Source organism: Pseudorca crassidens, chromosome 6, assembly GCF_039906515.1.
Source record: "Pseudorca crassidens isolate mPseCra1 chromosome 6, mPseCra1.hap1, whole genome shotgun sequence".
NCBI classification, from domain to species: domain Eukaryota; kingdom Metazoa; phylum Chordata; class Mammalia; order Artiodactyla; family Delphinidae; genus Pseudorca; species Pseudorca crassidens.
Window position 1 is genome coordinate 85,921,224 of NC_090301.1, and position 13,172 is coordinate 85,934,395.

Consider the following 13,172-nt stretch of genomic DNA (forward strand, 5'->3'; position numbering starts at 1 on the left):
AGTAAACACATTACTAACAAAGCCAAATTCCTCTATTTCTCAAGCTGACCCAGCAGCAAGAGGAAGAAAACACAGAAAAGTGCAATGCCTGATGCCTCAGGGTGACCCTCAAAGGTCATGCCTCTAATTTGCGTTAGAAATTGAGGGCACAGAACTAGAGGTTTGTGATGGTCACAGAGTGGACTTCGGCTTCTGAACACTTTTCTACCCCCTGTGAAGAATTTAGGACGTCATGGAGTTGAACTGGAGTCTTAAATCCCAGGGACACGGTGGAAATTGTTTTGTGATCATAATGAATTAAGAGAAAGGGCATCAACGCATACATCTCTCCTTTTTCCTCCAGAGCCCAGAACCATGAGGGACCTTGTGCTCTCTGGTGCTTGCAGCTATGTTCCCTGGCTTTCAATCGGCTTGGCTTTTCCTCTGTATTTCTAATGCTGTGATATCGGGCCAGAAAAAAATGGAATCTACAGAATTGCAAAACAAAATGTGCGAGTGTGTGTGCGCGCGTGCGCGAGGTAGTTCACTGAAGATAATGAATTGCAACACTATAAACACCAAATATTAAAACTTAAAAATGTGTAAGTAATTAAGTTCTTAGGAAGCAAAATCTACTCGAACGGAGTAGTTACAGTCCTTTTTTTTTTTTTTTGTAAGAGGTTCCCCAGACTTCTGGGTGCATCACCAAACTGTCCTCCTACTCGACGAGGAGCGAGAAGCGAGCAGCTGCGATTTGGCCCAAGGCACCACCTACCCAGAGTCACTACCTAATGTATTTTACATTTCCACTGTTAATAAAGGTGGGGGGGGGGAAAGACAGGCCTTCTTCCCCCCAGCATTCTGTGTTTCCTTTTGTCGCTGCCGTCAGCTGACACATGGAAAATGTGGTGCACGGTTTCGCTTGCCTTTAATCTGTAATTAAGGATTCCTTGTCTGGGGCTGGCTACCTCTTTGCTCCTTGCCTCCCTGCCTCTCAGGTCTTCCGCCTTCGGTCGGGTTTGGCCCCGCGCCGCAGGCTGGGTGCTCGGGTGGCCCGACTGGGCCGCGGGCAGAGGGGCGGCGGCGGGGCGCGGGGGCCTCGGCCGGAAGAAGCGGTCGCCTACCCGAAAGCGCGCGCCCCGGCGCCCGCCCTGCTCGCCCTGCTCGCCCCGAGCGTCGGGGCAGCGGCGCCAGAGCCTCCGAGAGCGCGAAGGGCTGGCCGAGGGTCCGGCGGGTCCAGGGTCTGCGGGCGCTCGCCGCGCAACCTCTCCCCGGGGCCGATGTGCCCGAGCTCCGGTCCTCGGCGGCGCTCGCCCTCAGTGCCCCGCTCGATCCCGGCCAAAGCGCGTGGAGATAGTTCTACACCTCTCCCGGCGAGAGAAAACGGGACGCAGGGGGACGTCGAGGTCACGGAGTCCTCACCGAGCCCCCGCGGCGGCGCTTGAGCCCAGAACCGAGAGCCAGAGGAGCCCCGAGGCCGCGGGGCGCGTCCCAGGCGGCGGGGCCGAGCGAGCCCCGGGCGACCGCCGCGCTCGCGCTCACAACTCGCTCGGACTCCCGGGCAAAGCCGCGCCGGCACGCGTACGCCGACGCGCTCACAGTCCGACACGCGCACACTGTCACGCACACACGCGGGCACGCACCCCGGCACGCGCGCACCGACACTCACATGCTGACACACGCACACGTGGCGGATGGCCCAGTGCTGCCCTGGCTCCCTCGCACCGGGCTTGACTGGTCCCCCTCCGCACCTCCGGGAAGGCGGCGTAGCCCTGGCGGGCAGAACTCTTCTCTGTTCGTCTAAGTATTTTATTGTACTTGGTTCCTTGAGTCGGCCAGTCTCATACCTCAGTGAGAGAATCCGACAAAGATGAAGCAAAAAGAATGATTTCTCTCCCCGCTGTCCTTTTTAAAGAATGTAACTTAAGCAAAAACAGAGAAGGGAGTGGGGATGGGCTCGGGAACTCTCCAAGCAGGGATTCTGGCTATTAATTTTAAAATACTCCTCTTCGAATCTCTCATGTATTCAGACGTGTGATTTCAATTCCACTGCCAGCCCTCAGGTCGCCTTTCTTTTCACTTCATACCTGTGTTTTGGATTGCAAACTGTTTCTCCTCCTGACCACCAACTGTTTATTTAGAAGGCGCGAAGAGGGTGGGGGACAGAGAGGTTAAGCAGTGTTTGGGTAGGAGAATATCTAGAAGTATCACATTGATTTCCAAAAAAACGTGGGAAAACGTTTAATATCATTTTGAGGCATCTATGTTTTTAAAAGGACCTCCTTCCCGCCAGTATTACTATTTATCATTAGGTATTTATTTGCATATACACATTTAAAACTGTATGTTTAAGAGAAAAATGCCTTTTGTTCTTGGTTTCAGCAGAGCCCTTTCCTTTTCTGTCCATCTAAGTTGTAGCATACTTTCCTCTCTTTCCCACCAATAGAGATTGTACGCTAAAGTGGTGCACTCCAATGACCAAATATAAGAAACCTTAGCCTGGAGTGTTGGTGACCATCGCTGGCACCTATCACTCAAGATTTTACCCCCTCTGGTTTGAAATGGTCCTCAAACTGTAGACCTGAACGTAGAGGTTGGTTGATTGTTTGTTTAAAATGTGAGAAGAGCAGTCCAGGAGTAAACCGAGGTAGGGGAAGGTGGCCTACCTAAGCCCAGCCTTGGAAGCTAGAACAAGAACACTTGGGAAGTGCATTGAGAAGAGAATGTCTCTAAACAATGATAATCAGGGCTTTCAAAAACCATAAAACAGATTGAAATATCTGATTTATTATTTATACATCCCAGGACAACTTTGCAAATCTGAGAATAGTGTTTGAAAACCGAGTGCCTTCTATTTTGTACATCAACTCAGCAGATGTGTCTCCCTTCCAAAATGTGGCCAAAGGGTTAAAACTGTAATTTTAGAAAGGAATCTCAGTAAATGACCTTAAGATCTGATACATTTCCTTTTCTTTCTGGCAATAATCTCCCCCAAAGAAAAAAATACATGCTTATTGATATAATGATAATGTTTCTCATTCTGAGTAGAAGCGTCAGAATGATTCCCGTTTGTGGAAGTGTTTTCAAAACTGCGAGTACACTTTCACTACTATGAGAACTGATGAGCCAATGAAGGGGAACTTCTTTTAACTCCGTAATAGCAGGTTATACAGTAAATGAACAATGATGGTCAAATAGCCAATTATGATATAAATATCCGTTGTTTACAGAGAGGTGTTAAATGAGCCTTTGGAGTACAAAGGATTAGACCCATCTAAGCTACCATTTGTTCTTCAACCCATCATGTCTTCCCTTAAAAAGGCCAGTGCCATCGTAGGTAATATGCACACAGAACATACTTCTCTGTGTTGATTTTAGTTTGCTTTATTTCAATGCACACTGTTGTTTACTTTTTAAAATTTAAATAAATGTCAGCATTGTATAATTTCTATGTTAACAAAGCAGTGAGCAAAATCCCTTGTATGTTTATAAAATATTATTGTTTAATTCACATAGTTTAGAAATTCCAAATGTTGAGAATAGGAAGGAGGCCAAATACCATCTGTTTATAACTATGATGCATCGTAATATGTGTACTTTTAAAAGGAGTTTGGTCAATCATGCCACTAATTTATCTGCTCGGAATATGTTGAAGATTTAAAATGTAATTTACAGGATTACTTTTAGTGCGTTGCATCCAACTGTGAGTTGTAAAGAAATCGGTCTCTTCTGTTTTTCTCAAATTAATCATGTAACAACCCCAATTAATGGGGGCTGTTAAATGTGTCGCTTTTTGCTTAGCTCCAGAATTCTTCTAACTTTGGCTCAGTCTACCTTCTTGATGTTGATAAAAACTCCAAGGACAAATGAAACAAAACACTCCTAGTTGTGTCTTTCTGCCAGGAGATAGTCACTTAGAATGGGAGGCAGGGTATGATAGCTAATAATTAGCTAGCATCAGCTCTGAGAAATTACCTGTGAAATGCCCTTTGGTACTGGGTTGAAAAACAACATTTGACGTTCTCTGTTTTAAAATAGTAAATGCTTGTCCCCAAGATTTCTGATTTAACTCACCTTTTATTTCAAATGCATCTAAATGCATACCATGAAACAAAGGGAGTACATTTACCTGCAATAGATGAGCAGGTTTGAGGTTTTATTTTTAAGTTAGAAACTCAAGTTTAGTGCGAAATTCCTTGCTTTGCAAACTGGAGAAATTCAGCAACAGGGCCTTCAATTCAGGGCAGACATAGTGTCGAAGTCCAGAGGTGGCTTTAGGGTCTCCCATCAGGGGGTCTCTTTCTCAAGAAGGAGGAACTAAAAACTCTCATGTCCTGAAAAAGGTTTGGAAAATGTGATAAAAAACATTGATTAGCAAATGATAGTTCCCAGATTGATTTTTAGCAAGGTCGAATCAGTAGAAAGCTACACCTTGAAATGCTTTTATAGACAAACACCTGCAGAAATATCAAAACACTCTCCCAGTCACCTGTGGGTGTTATGGGTCCTTTACTTCTCAGTTTTTTCAACGGGCGCTGTGTACAGCGGCTTCTTTGTCCATTAAGCAATATCTGTTTTCTCAAACATTTTAGCTTTAGCAGCTTCCTGTAAAATTCTATCAACCTAGATTATTTACTTACACATAATTAAGAACATTAAGTGTCCCTTTTCCAAGTAAACAAGCTGAACTATATATACTTTTTAAAAAACCCAATTGTGACATTTTTTAAATCTGGATTGTTTTCCTTTCTGGTCGGATTTTTTTCCCCAAAAAATGAACCCACTGGGTCTTTATGTTATAGAGATATGCTCAGGCTTGGTTTCCTTTGAGTTGCAATAGGAAAATGCCAGACTCTTTTTTTTCCTAAGTAATTGCTGAAGTGTAGAGAGTAGAAGAGAGAGTACAAAACAGAAAGAAATGTGAGGGATACAGAAGAAAGAAATTGGAGAAGGTGGAGGGGAAGGGAGATGAGAGAAGCAAAAGATGTAACTGGGATAAAAGAAGCTTATCAAACAGAGCTTTCAAAATTGCTTTGACTGGCCTAAGACATAATAAAATCATCATCATTTCCAAATAAAACCTAGATTGTTGCATTGAGATATTAAACAGCTATGGGAAACTCTTAAGTGAACCTTGATTGATACTTGTGGACCAGGTTTTCCATTCAAGCCCAACTTTTTTTTTTTTTTGGCTGAACCCAGGCCCTTGGCAGTGAGAGCACAGAGTCCTAACCACTGAACTGCCAGGGAATTCCGTCAAGCCTAACATTTTTAAGAGAAACTTATATTAGATATCCGTATCTGCACTAGGAGGTGGGGAAGGAGGAGTAGAGACATTCTTTGCTTTTAAAGCCATACATACACAAAATAAGACTATGTATAATGCATTGTTATATGTTACCTACTGTCGGGGTAAAAATAAAGAAGATTTTAAATAGAGGAATTATTCAGAAATGCTTTCCTTCCGAATACCTTGGCTAGCAGTTAAATTCTAAACCAGTTAAGCAAGTCTTTAAATGTATAAACCCTTTGGAATCCCTAAGTCTAATGAATTGCAGTAGATATATAATTGAGATTGAAATTGGCATGTAGGTGTGCATTTCATGTTTCCTTTGGAGCTGACTTAGTACCATGGCAACAAGCCACATATGCACATAAGTCATTGTATAGTCGTGCTATCTTGATGACCAAAATCACTTTATAAAATATACTTTAATAAGTTACTACAGAGCCTTGAAGTTAAGCCATATAATTTAACCAATACTCAGTGGGCATTTCTAGGTATCATATATAAATTGGGTAAACGATAAAAAGAAAAGCATTAAGAGTAAGAAAACGTATGGGGAAACTATTTGCTTCTTCCAATTAATCTAAAGCACGCCAGAAGGTTTTCTCATTTTGTTTTTTATGAAGAATTACTGACCCAAAGAAAAGTCAAATGAGGACTACAACTAAACAATAAAAGCAACAATAACAACAACAAATAAAAACATTGCTTTTTCTAGGAGAGAAATATGAAAAGTAGTAAATTTACCCATTTTAAGAATTAAGAAGAAAAGACATAAAATTTAATACACACAGTAAATAATAAATATTCTTCTCGTTTCATATGATGGCTAATTAAGAAAAAAAGCCCATGTGGAAAATTTGCAAGAGAGACAAATATAACAAGGTAATTAACTCTTTGCTCCTTCAGCCTTAAAGGAGAAAGAGCAGAGTAAGATTTCTTAAGTTTGAACCTGCAGCAACCTCAGAGATCAAATCTGCCTCTGCAAGAGAAATAGAAGGATTCCAGTAGCGCTCCATCTCAAGTCAAGTCTTGTTATTGGCCCCACTCTGACCTTGGCGCCCCAAAGTCTCAGTCCCCGGGTTCTTTGCTCTTTGATTGAATTCCTGCCTTTTATCACAGACAGTCAGCAGCTTCGTTCTCATGGACCTTCAGTGATGGAATTCACTATCTGATATTCGTTCTCTTACATTTGGGTAGTCCTTGATAGTTGAGGATGTACTTTTTCATTCATCATCTAATTTAGTCTTGCTAATACCCTTCTGATATAGGTAAACCATAGCTTTAATCCCAGACTTCAGAAGCAGCTCAAAATCGTACTGCTGGTACATTGCAGAGTTGGGACTAGCAGCCGTATCACACGGTACCCGGTTTCCCCCTTTCCTTCAGACTGGACTTCATACTTTGTTCTTCATTTGAATTATGGGCGTAAGAATCAATTACAGTCACTGCCTTTGTATTGGGTGGAGAGAAGAAGGAAAAGAAGGAGCAGTAACAGAAGGAGGATGGGGAAGAAGAAAAAAAAAGGAAGAGAAAAAACAAAACAATCCCCACAGGTTTTTCTGTGAAATGGGGAAGAATAAATCTTTAAATTGCCCCCCTTCTGCTTACAGAGGTTGGTAAAGAGAGAAGCACATCCTAAAATTTGTATCATGTAAAGAAAAAACTAATTCCAAGCTATTCCAATGCTTTGTGTTTTAAAGGATAGAAACCCATTGACAGAGCTCTTTAATGAGATCTTGGCTATGCAGGCATAGGCCACAAGGTTGATTTTGAGTACAAGATGGAGAAATATTCTGTTTATGAAATTAAAGGAATTTGGGGAAATTGAAAAAAAAAAACCTGGTAGAGAGGAAAAGAAAATAGTCATAGGATGGAGAGACATGAGCTAGAACTTAACATATCCAGCAACAAATTCCCCATGGTGGGATATAGTTGATTATTAATTTTTTTTATTAGACGGGTATATTACACTTAGTTCTCAGCTTATACTCCAATGTAATCTCCATCTGTAACCCTAAAACTCCACTGAAAATCTGAGACACAAAACTGGCTTGATTTATTTCCACATTTGGGGAATGAAGGCATAGACAAGGCAGACGAGAGTGACATTGCAGAAGGCATGATTTAAAATAAAGACGTAGAATGTTATGGAAGCAGGAAATAAGGACAGAAGATGATTAGGAGAAGTGGAAGCCCCCAAGAATTAATACTAAGAAACAAGAAAACCCATAATACAGGAGATCTTGGGAAAAACCAGCTAATTTGTTGATGTTGTAGACACTTGATATTTTTGGCTGTTCAGCATCTACCTAACCTTGTATTAGAATCTAAAGTCCGATTTGAGGAATTAATTCTTTCTTACTGAATATAATCAAGCCTAGGAATTGAAACTTGCTTTGAAGAGAGGAACAAAAAGACAACACTGGAATTCAGTTCACCTGACCTAGCGCAGCCCAACCAGACTGTTTTCACCAAAAGGCAGCTGTTACTGGGTTCTGCTTCCTAACCTCCACAGCTTCTGGGGCTCCACCCAATCCCAAACTCAGATGTCCAGCCTCCCTTTGATATGGTTCTCTATCCCTGGGATTCTGTCAGTTGCAGAAAAACAGAAAAACCTGGCTCAGCTGAGTTGCTCTGGGGAAATTATCATTTCAGAAACAAGAAATGTGGATGTAGAGTGACTGCCTCATCCCACTCTTTCATCCTGATATGTTAGCTTCCCGTTGGCTATCCTCTTATGTTCACAAGAAGGCTACAGAAATCCAGTCATCACATCTTCACCACATCCCTCTTTGCAGACACAGGAGAAGGGATTTTTCTTTCTTGCTTGGGTCTCTTTCTGCAAGTAAGGAAAGCTTTTCCCAGAAGCCCATTAGGAGAATTTCCCACACATCTCATATAAGCATAAACTGGTAGCAGGGATGGAAATGACTTCTATTCAGTTAAGACCTAACTTGGAGCCATATGGGTGAGGGATAATTAGAGCCATGAACAAAACTAGTGTGCGGTTCACAAAGATAAGAGGGAGAAGATGACTGTTGGGTCAGTAAAACATACTTCTTCCAATAAATACATTTATGTCTTATTTATTCAGATTTGTTCTCTGCGGCTTGCAAAGAATTCTAATTAATACACTTGGTTACAGCTACCACTGGGATTATTTAAATTGTAGATAGCTTTCTATATATATATACATATATATGTATACATATATATATGACTTGCTTTTACTTTCAAAGTTCTTTTCTTTTTTTGTTCTGTTTTTATGTACGTGAAAGAATGAGTTGGATTTTAGAACTGTATTTTTTAATCTTCTCCATGTCCAGCATTTATTGATCATGACTTTAATTTCCCAGTAATAATTTCCCCCCAAATCTCTAATGTCTCATTTTTACATTTATTCATACATTCCTTTCTTGTTCATTCAGAGATTCATCTCGTCATTATTTCTTCTTTTTTTCAGAAACTTGTTATGAGGTATCTAATATGTATGTGGAAGACATTGGGTTAGCAAGGAAAAACAAGCCAACAAATGTTAAACCACATTTGTGTAACTTTAAAATTAAGCATTTTTATAACATTTTTTATAACATTTTTAAAAGCGGAGCAATGGGACAAAAATGAAGCACGCATGGACGTTCCCAGTCTTCCCTCATTTGCTAACATGGTTTCTTGTGCTCTGAGGTGAGTCCTGCCCTGAGAGTCCTGCTTTGACAGACAAGGTCTTTTGAGCTTTAGGCATGAGAATAGGGAGGAAAGGAAGAGAGAACAAAAGTTCAAAAGGTTAAATTTGGGGGAGGAGGTTATCTTGATGTGAGACTGGAATTTGAAGACAGATGTAAAGGAGCAGAAACAGCTGCGGCGTGTGAGCCACTGGACGGGGGAAGCAAAAGGATTTTTAAGGTTCTCTGTCCCCTTCATCATGTTCAAGAAAACAAATGAAGGGCTTGAGTTATTCTGAAATTATTTGTGGTTGCTGCACTATCCTGTGTTTTTATAACCATGATGTTGTTCATGTGGGTTATTGTTTTGTAATATCCAGGGCTCTATTTGATTGTGTGTGACAGAAATCAACTCACATTAATCAGGCATAAACTTTGGCTTATGTGTCAAGAAGTTTCAGGAGATGATCTTGGATATTATGAGAACTCCATCCTCTAGGATCTGGCTCAGTCTGTCTGTTTGTCTGTCTTTCTGTCTCTCTTTCTCATTCTAAGTCCCTCCTCTGCATTGTTTTCCTTCTCTAGAAGGCTATCTCAGTGTGGTGGGAAAGGTGACTCATCATATTTCACATGACCTTTACAGCCTGAGAAGAGAGAATCGATCATATCTAGCATCTAAGTCAGACCCTGGTAAAAATGACACTGTCCACCCTGCCTGAGTCACTTTCCTGCACTTGTGGGAGATGGAGGAGAACCGAGCAAGACATAATTTCAGATGACTGCTCCAGTGTTACAATGGGATGACTCCTTCAATCCATATTACAAGACACTTTCTAGCTATTGGGCAGAGGAACAAGTGATATAGGTAATATTGCATCTCTTGTTAATCAAATGTCCTCTCAGTTGAGTTATTTAGACCGCTCTATGGGGTTGAATTTTTACTTAAATTTAGTAAAATTAAATTTAGGTGTCTAGTTGTCTTTTCAAATGTTGTTCAAAGACTTACACTACAAGTAGCTTTGAAATGAAAATTGATGGATGTGTAGAAAAACATGGAAATAGAGCCACAAGACAAAGTTAGAATAAATGAAACTAATATTCATCACTGGAGGAATGTTAGACTTGCACTTAAAGGTCACCTAGAAACACTCAATTCCTTTGCAGACACAAACTAAGATGGAAAAATATCCACCAAGAGATAAAACTTGTATTTCCTTTTGTTTTTAGGACACACTCAAATGAGTTGCCTGTCGCATGCTAGATAGTACAATTGACACTAGAAAGAGATTGTAGAATTTCCAAGCTAGAGAGGTTCATGAGTTGTGAAAGATTATCATTCAAGTGTCAAGTATCTGTCAAAAACTACTTGTGGAAGTGTTGGCAAGAATGTGGAGGAAAGAGAACCCTCCTACACTGTTGGTGGGAATGTAAATTGGTGCAGCCACTAAGGAGAATAATGTGAAGGTTCCTCAAAAAATTAAGATTAAAACTACCATATAGGGGCTTCCCTGGTGGTGCAGTTGTTGGGAGTCTGCCTGCTGATGCAGGGGACGCAGGCTCATGTCCCGATCTGGGAGGATCCCACATGCCACGGAGCGGCTGGGCGCGTGAGCCATGGCCACTGAGCCTGCGCGTCCGGAGCGTGTGCTCTGCAGCGGGAGAGGCCACAGCAGTGAGAGGCCCGTGTACCACAAAACAAAACAAAACAAAACTACCATATAATCCAGCTATCTCACTTCTGGGTATTTACCAAAGAATTAGAAAAAAACTAATTCAAAAGCACGTATGTACCCCTACGTTCATCGTGGCATTACTTACTATAGCCAGGATATAGAAACAACCTGAAGTCCATCAATCGAAGAATGGATAAAGAGAATGGATAAAGAAGATGTGGTACATATATACAATGGAATACCACTCAGCCATAAAAAAGATGAAATCTTGCCATTTGTAATAACATGGATGGACCTCGAGCATATTATGCTAAGTGAAACAAGTCAGACAGAGAAAGACAATTACTGGAAGACTTCACTCATATGTGGAATATAAAAAACAAACAAAAAGGAAAGAAATGAACAAGCCAAACAAAAACAAGCACGTAGTTACAGAGAACAGAGTAGTGGTTACCAGAGGGGAAAGGTTGGGGGAAGGGTGAAACAGAAAAAGAGGATCAACTGTATGGTGACAGATGGAAACTAAATTGTTGGTGGTGAGCACACTGTAGTGTATACAGACATAGAAATGTAATGTTGTATACATGAAACTTATATAATGATATAAACCAATGCTACCTCAATAAAAAAAATTTAATAAGCAGTAAAAAAAAAAAACCCAAACAAAACAAAACTACTTGTTGATTGTTATGAAAAGTTTTTAATTTCCAAGATAAAAGCATCAATTTGGGGGGTACGTTCTGAGCTTAACCAAATTCAGAATGCAAAGAGAACCCTGGTCTTCTTTTGTATGCCTAAAACTTACAAAAGCATTAAAGAGGTCAAGGTCCTGAGCCCCGGTTATATGAAGAACTGGTGGCCAGAATGAGGTGCATAATGGTTGGTGACCAAAAATGACTCAGAAGATACTTTGGGCTCTGACTATGAAGATTTACTCTTAACCCAGAATAAAGTGGCATTTTTTTGTATTAACAAACATATTTGAATAATCTTTTGTAAGTCAACATAATAAAAAGTTATGTACGTACTGTTTGCTGTAGTTATGGTGCATTGAGTGATTATTCCCAATTCCACCCTATTTTGAATCATACAGTATACATGTATACCCTTTTCCATGTGGCTTTGCAGTGTCTCCCACTAAAGGAAGCAGGGTGCTGTCCCCAACCCATTGATGTTGGGTGACTTGCTTTGACCATGTGACTTGCTTTGACCAACAGAATGGGTGGAAGTGACAGTGTGCCTTTTCCAAGCCAAGGTTTTAACAGGCATTGCATGTTCCCTCTGCTTGAACATCTGTCATTCACCATGAGAACACAATGGACTGGAAGCATATGGACATATATGAAGTAGACCTGAAACCAACCCAGCCTGCAGCTTGGAGCTCAGAGCTGAATCCTGAAATTGAGTTTTTACAAGTGACTTGCATCAACTCACAGACCCATGAGGGAGAAATAAACACTAGTTATTTTAAGTCACTGAATTTTGGAGTGGTTTTTCATGCAGCATTATTAGAGCAATAGCTGACTAATAGGGTAGTATTTCTTTCCTCTCTCTACAAGTGTTTTGAAATTGATGTTGCATCTAACAACGCATAGCATCATAGGATCAAGGAAATTCAGTAATTATACAGTTAATCATTTAATTAGAATTATGAAGTGGTACAAAAATGATGCGAAGAACACAACACACAGAGACTTAATCTAATCTGAGAGTCAGGAAATGTTTCTCTGAGGAAATGACATTGAAGCTGAGACCTAGCTTTTGGCTAAACAAATTCGGGGAGTATGGGGGAAGTATTCCGAGTGCAGGTAACAGTCTTCGCAAAGCCCTTGAGGCAAGAAAGAGAAGGTCATTGAGTACAGAGAATTATCTGGAAAGCAGAGAGGAAACAGGAGAGTGCCAAGAGAAGAGAGGTTGGTGAAGTTCAGTTTACCACAATTTTATGGGCCGAATTGTCTCCCTCAAAATTCATATATATATATTTTAATTAATTAATTAATTTTTTTGGTTGAGTTTGGTCTTTGTTGCTGTGCACGGGCTCTCTCTAGTTGCGGCGAGCGAGGGCTTCTCTTCCTTGCGGTGTGCAGACTTCTCACTGCGGTGGCATCACTTGTTGCGGAGCATGGGCTCTAGGCCTGTAGGCTTCAGTAATTGTGGTTCATGGGCTCAGTAGTTGTGGCACGCGGGCTCTAGAGTGCAGGCTCAGTAGTTGTGGTGCACCGGCTTAGTTGCTCTGCGGCATATGGGATCTTCCCGGACCAGGGCTGGAACCCTTGTCCCCTGCCCTGGCAGGTGGACTCTTAACCACTTCGCTACCAAGGAAGCCCAACATTCATATATTGATGTCCTTAACACCCAGTACCTCAGAATGATTTGGAGCTAAGGTGTTAAAGTGGTAATTAAGTCAAAATGAAGTCATTAGGGAGAGTCCTAAAGTCAATCTGACTGATGTCCTTTAGAAGAGGAGATTAGGACACAGACACATATTTTAATGCTTTATTTTTCTTTTCTAATGTTTTAAACATTTAAAATTTATATATTTTACAGTCTCTCTGTTACAGCTCTATT

The 13,172-nt window shown here is 41.0% G+C and overlaps 1 protein-coding gene across 17 annotated transcripts in view; it reads left to right on the top strand.

Annotated features, from left to right (window-relative positions):
* Positions 1-13,172, top strand: part of GTDC1 (glycosyltransferase like domain containing 1) — a 493,504-nt gene that overhangs the window by 440,589 nt on the left and 39,743 nt on the right. For 3 of the 17 annotated variants that reach the window (XM_067742037.1, XM_067742036.1, XM_067742035.1), the window contains exon 12: positions 658-921. The exons of 6 other annotated variants lie outside the window; for them this stretch is intronic. In XM_067742037.1, the coding sequence (XP_067598138.1) occupies positions 658-771 (114 nt within the window). In that variant the 3' untranslated portion in view covers positions 772-921. Of the gene's footprint in view, positions 1-657; positions 930-9,574; positions 12,140-13,172 lie in introns of those variants that run through there. 8 more of the 17 variants (XM_067742044.1, XM_067742045.1, XM_067742043.1 and 5 more) reach the window with 5 other exon arrangements.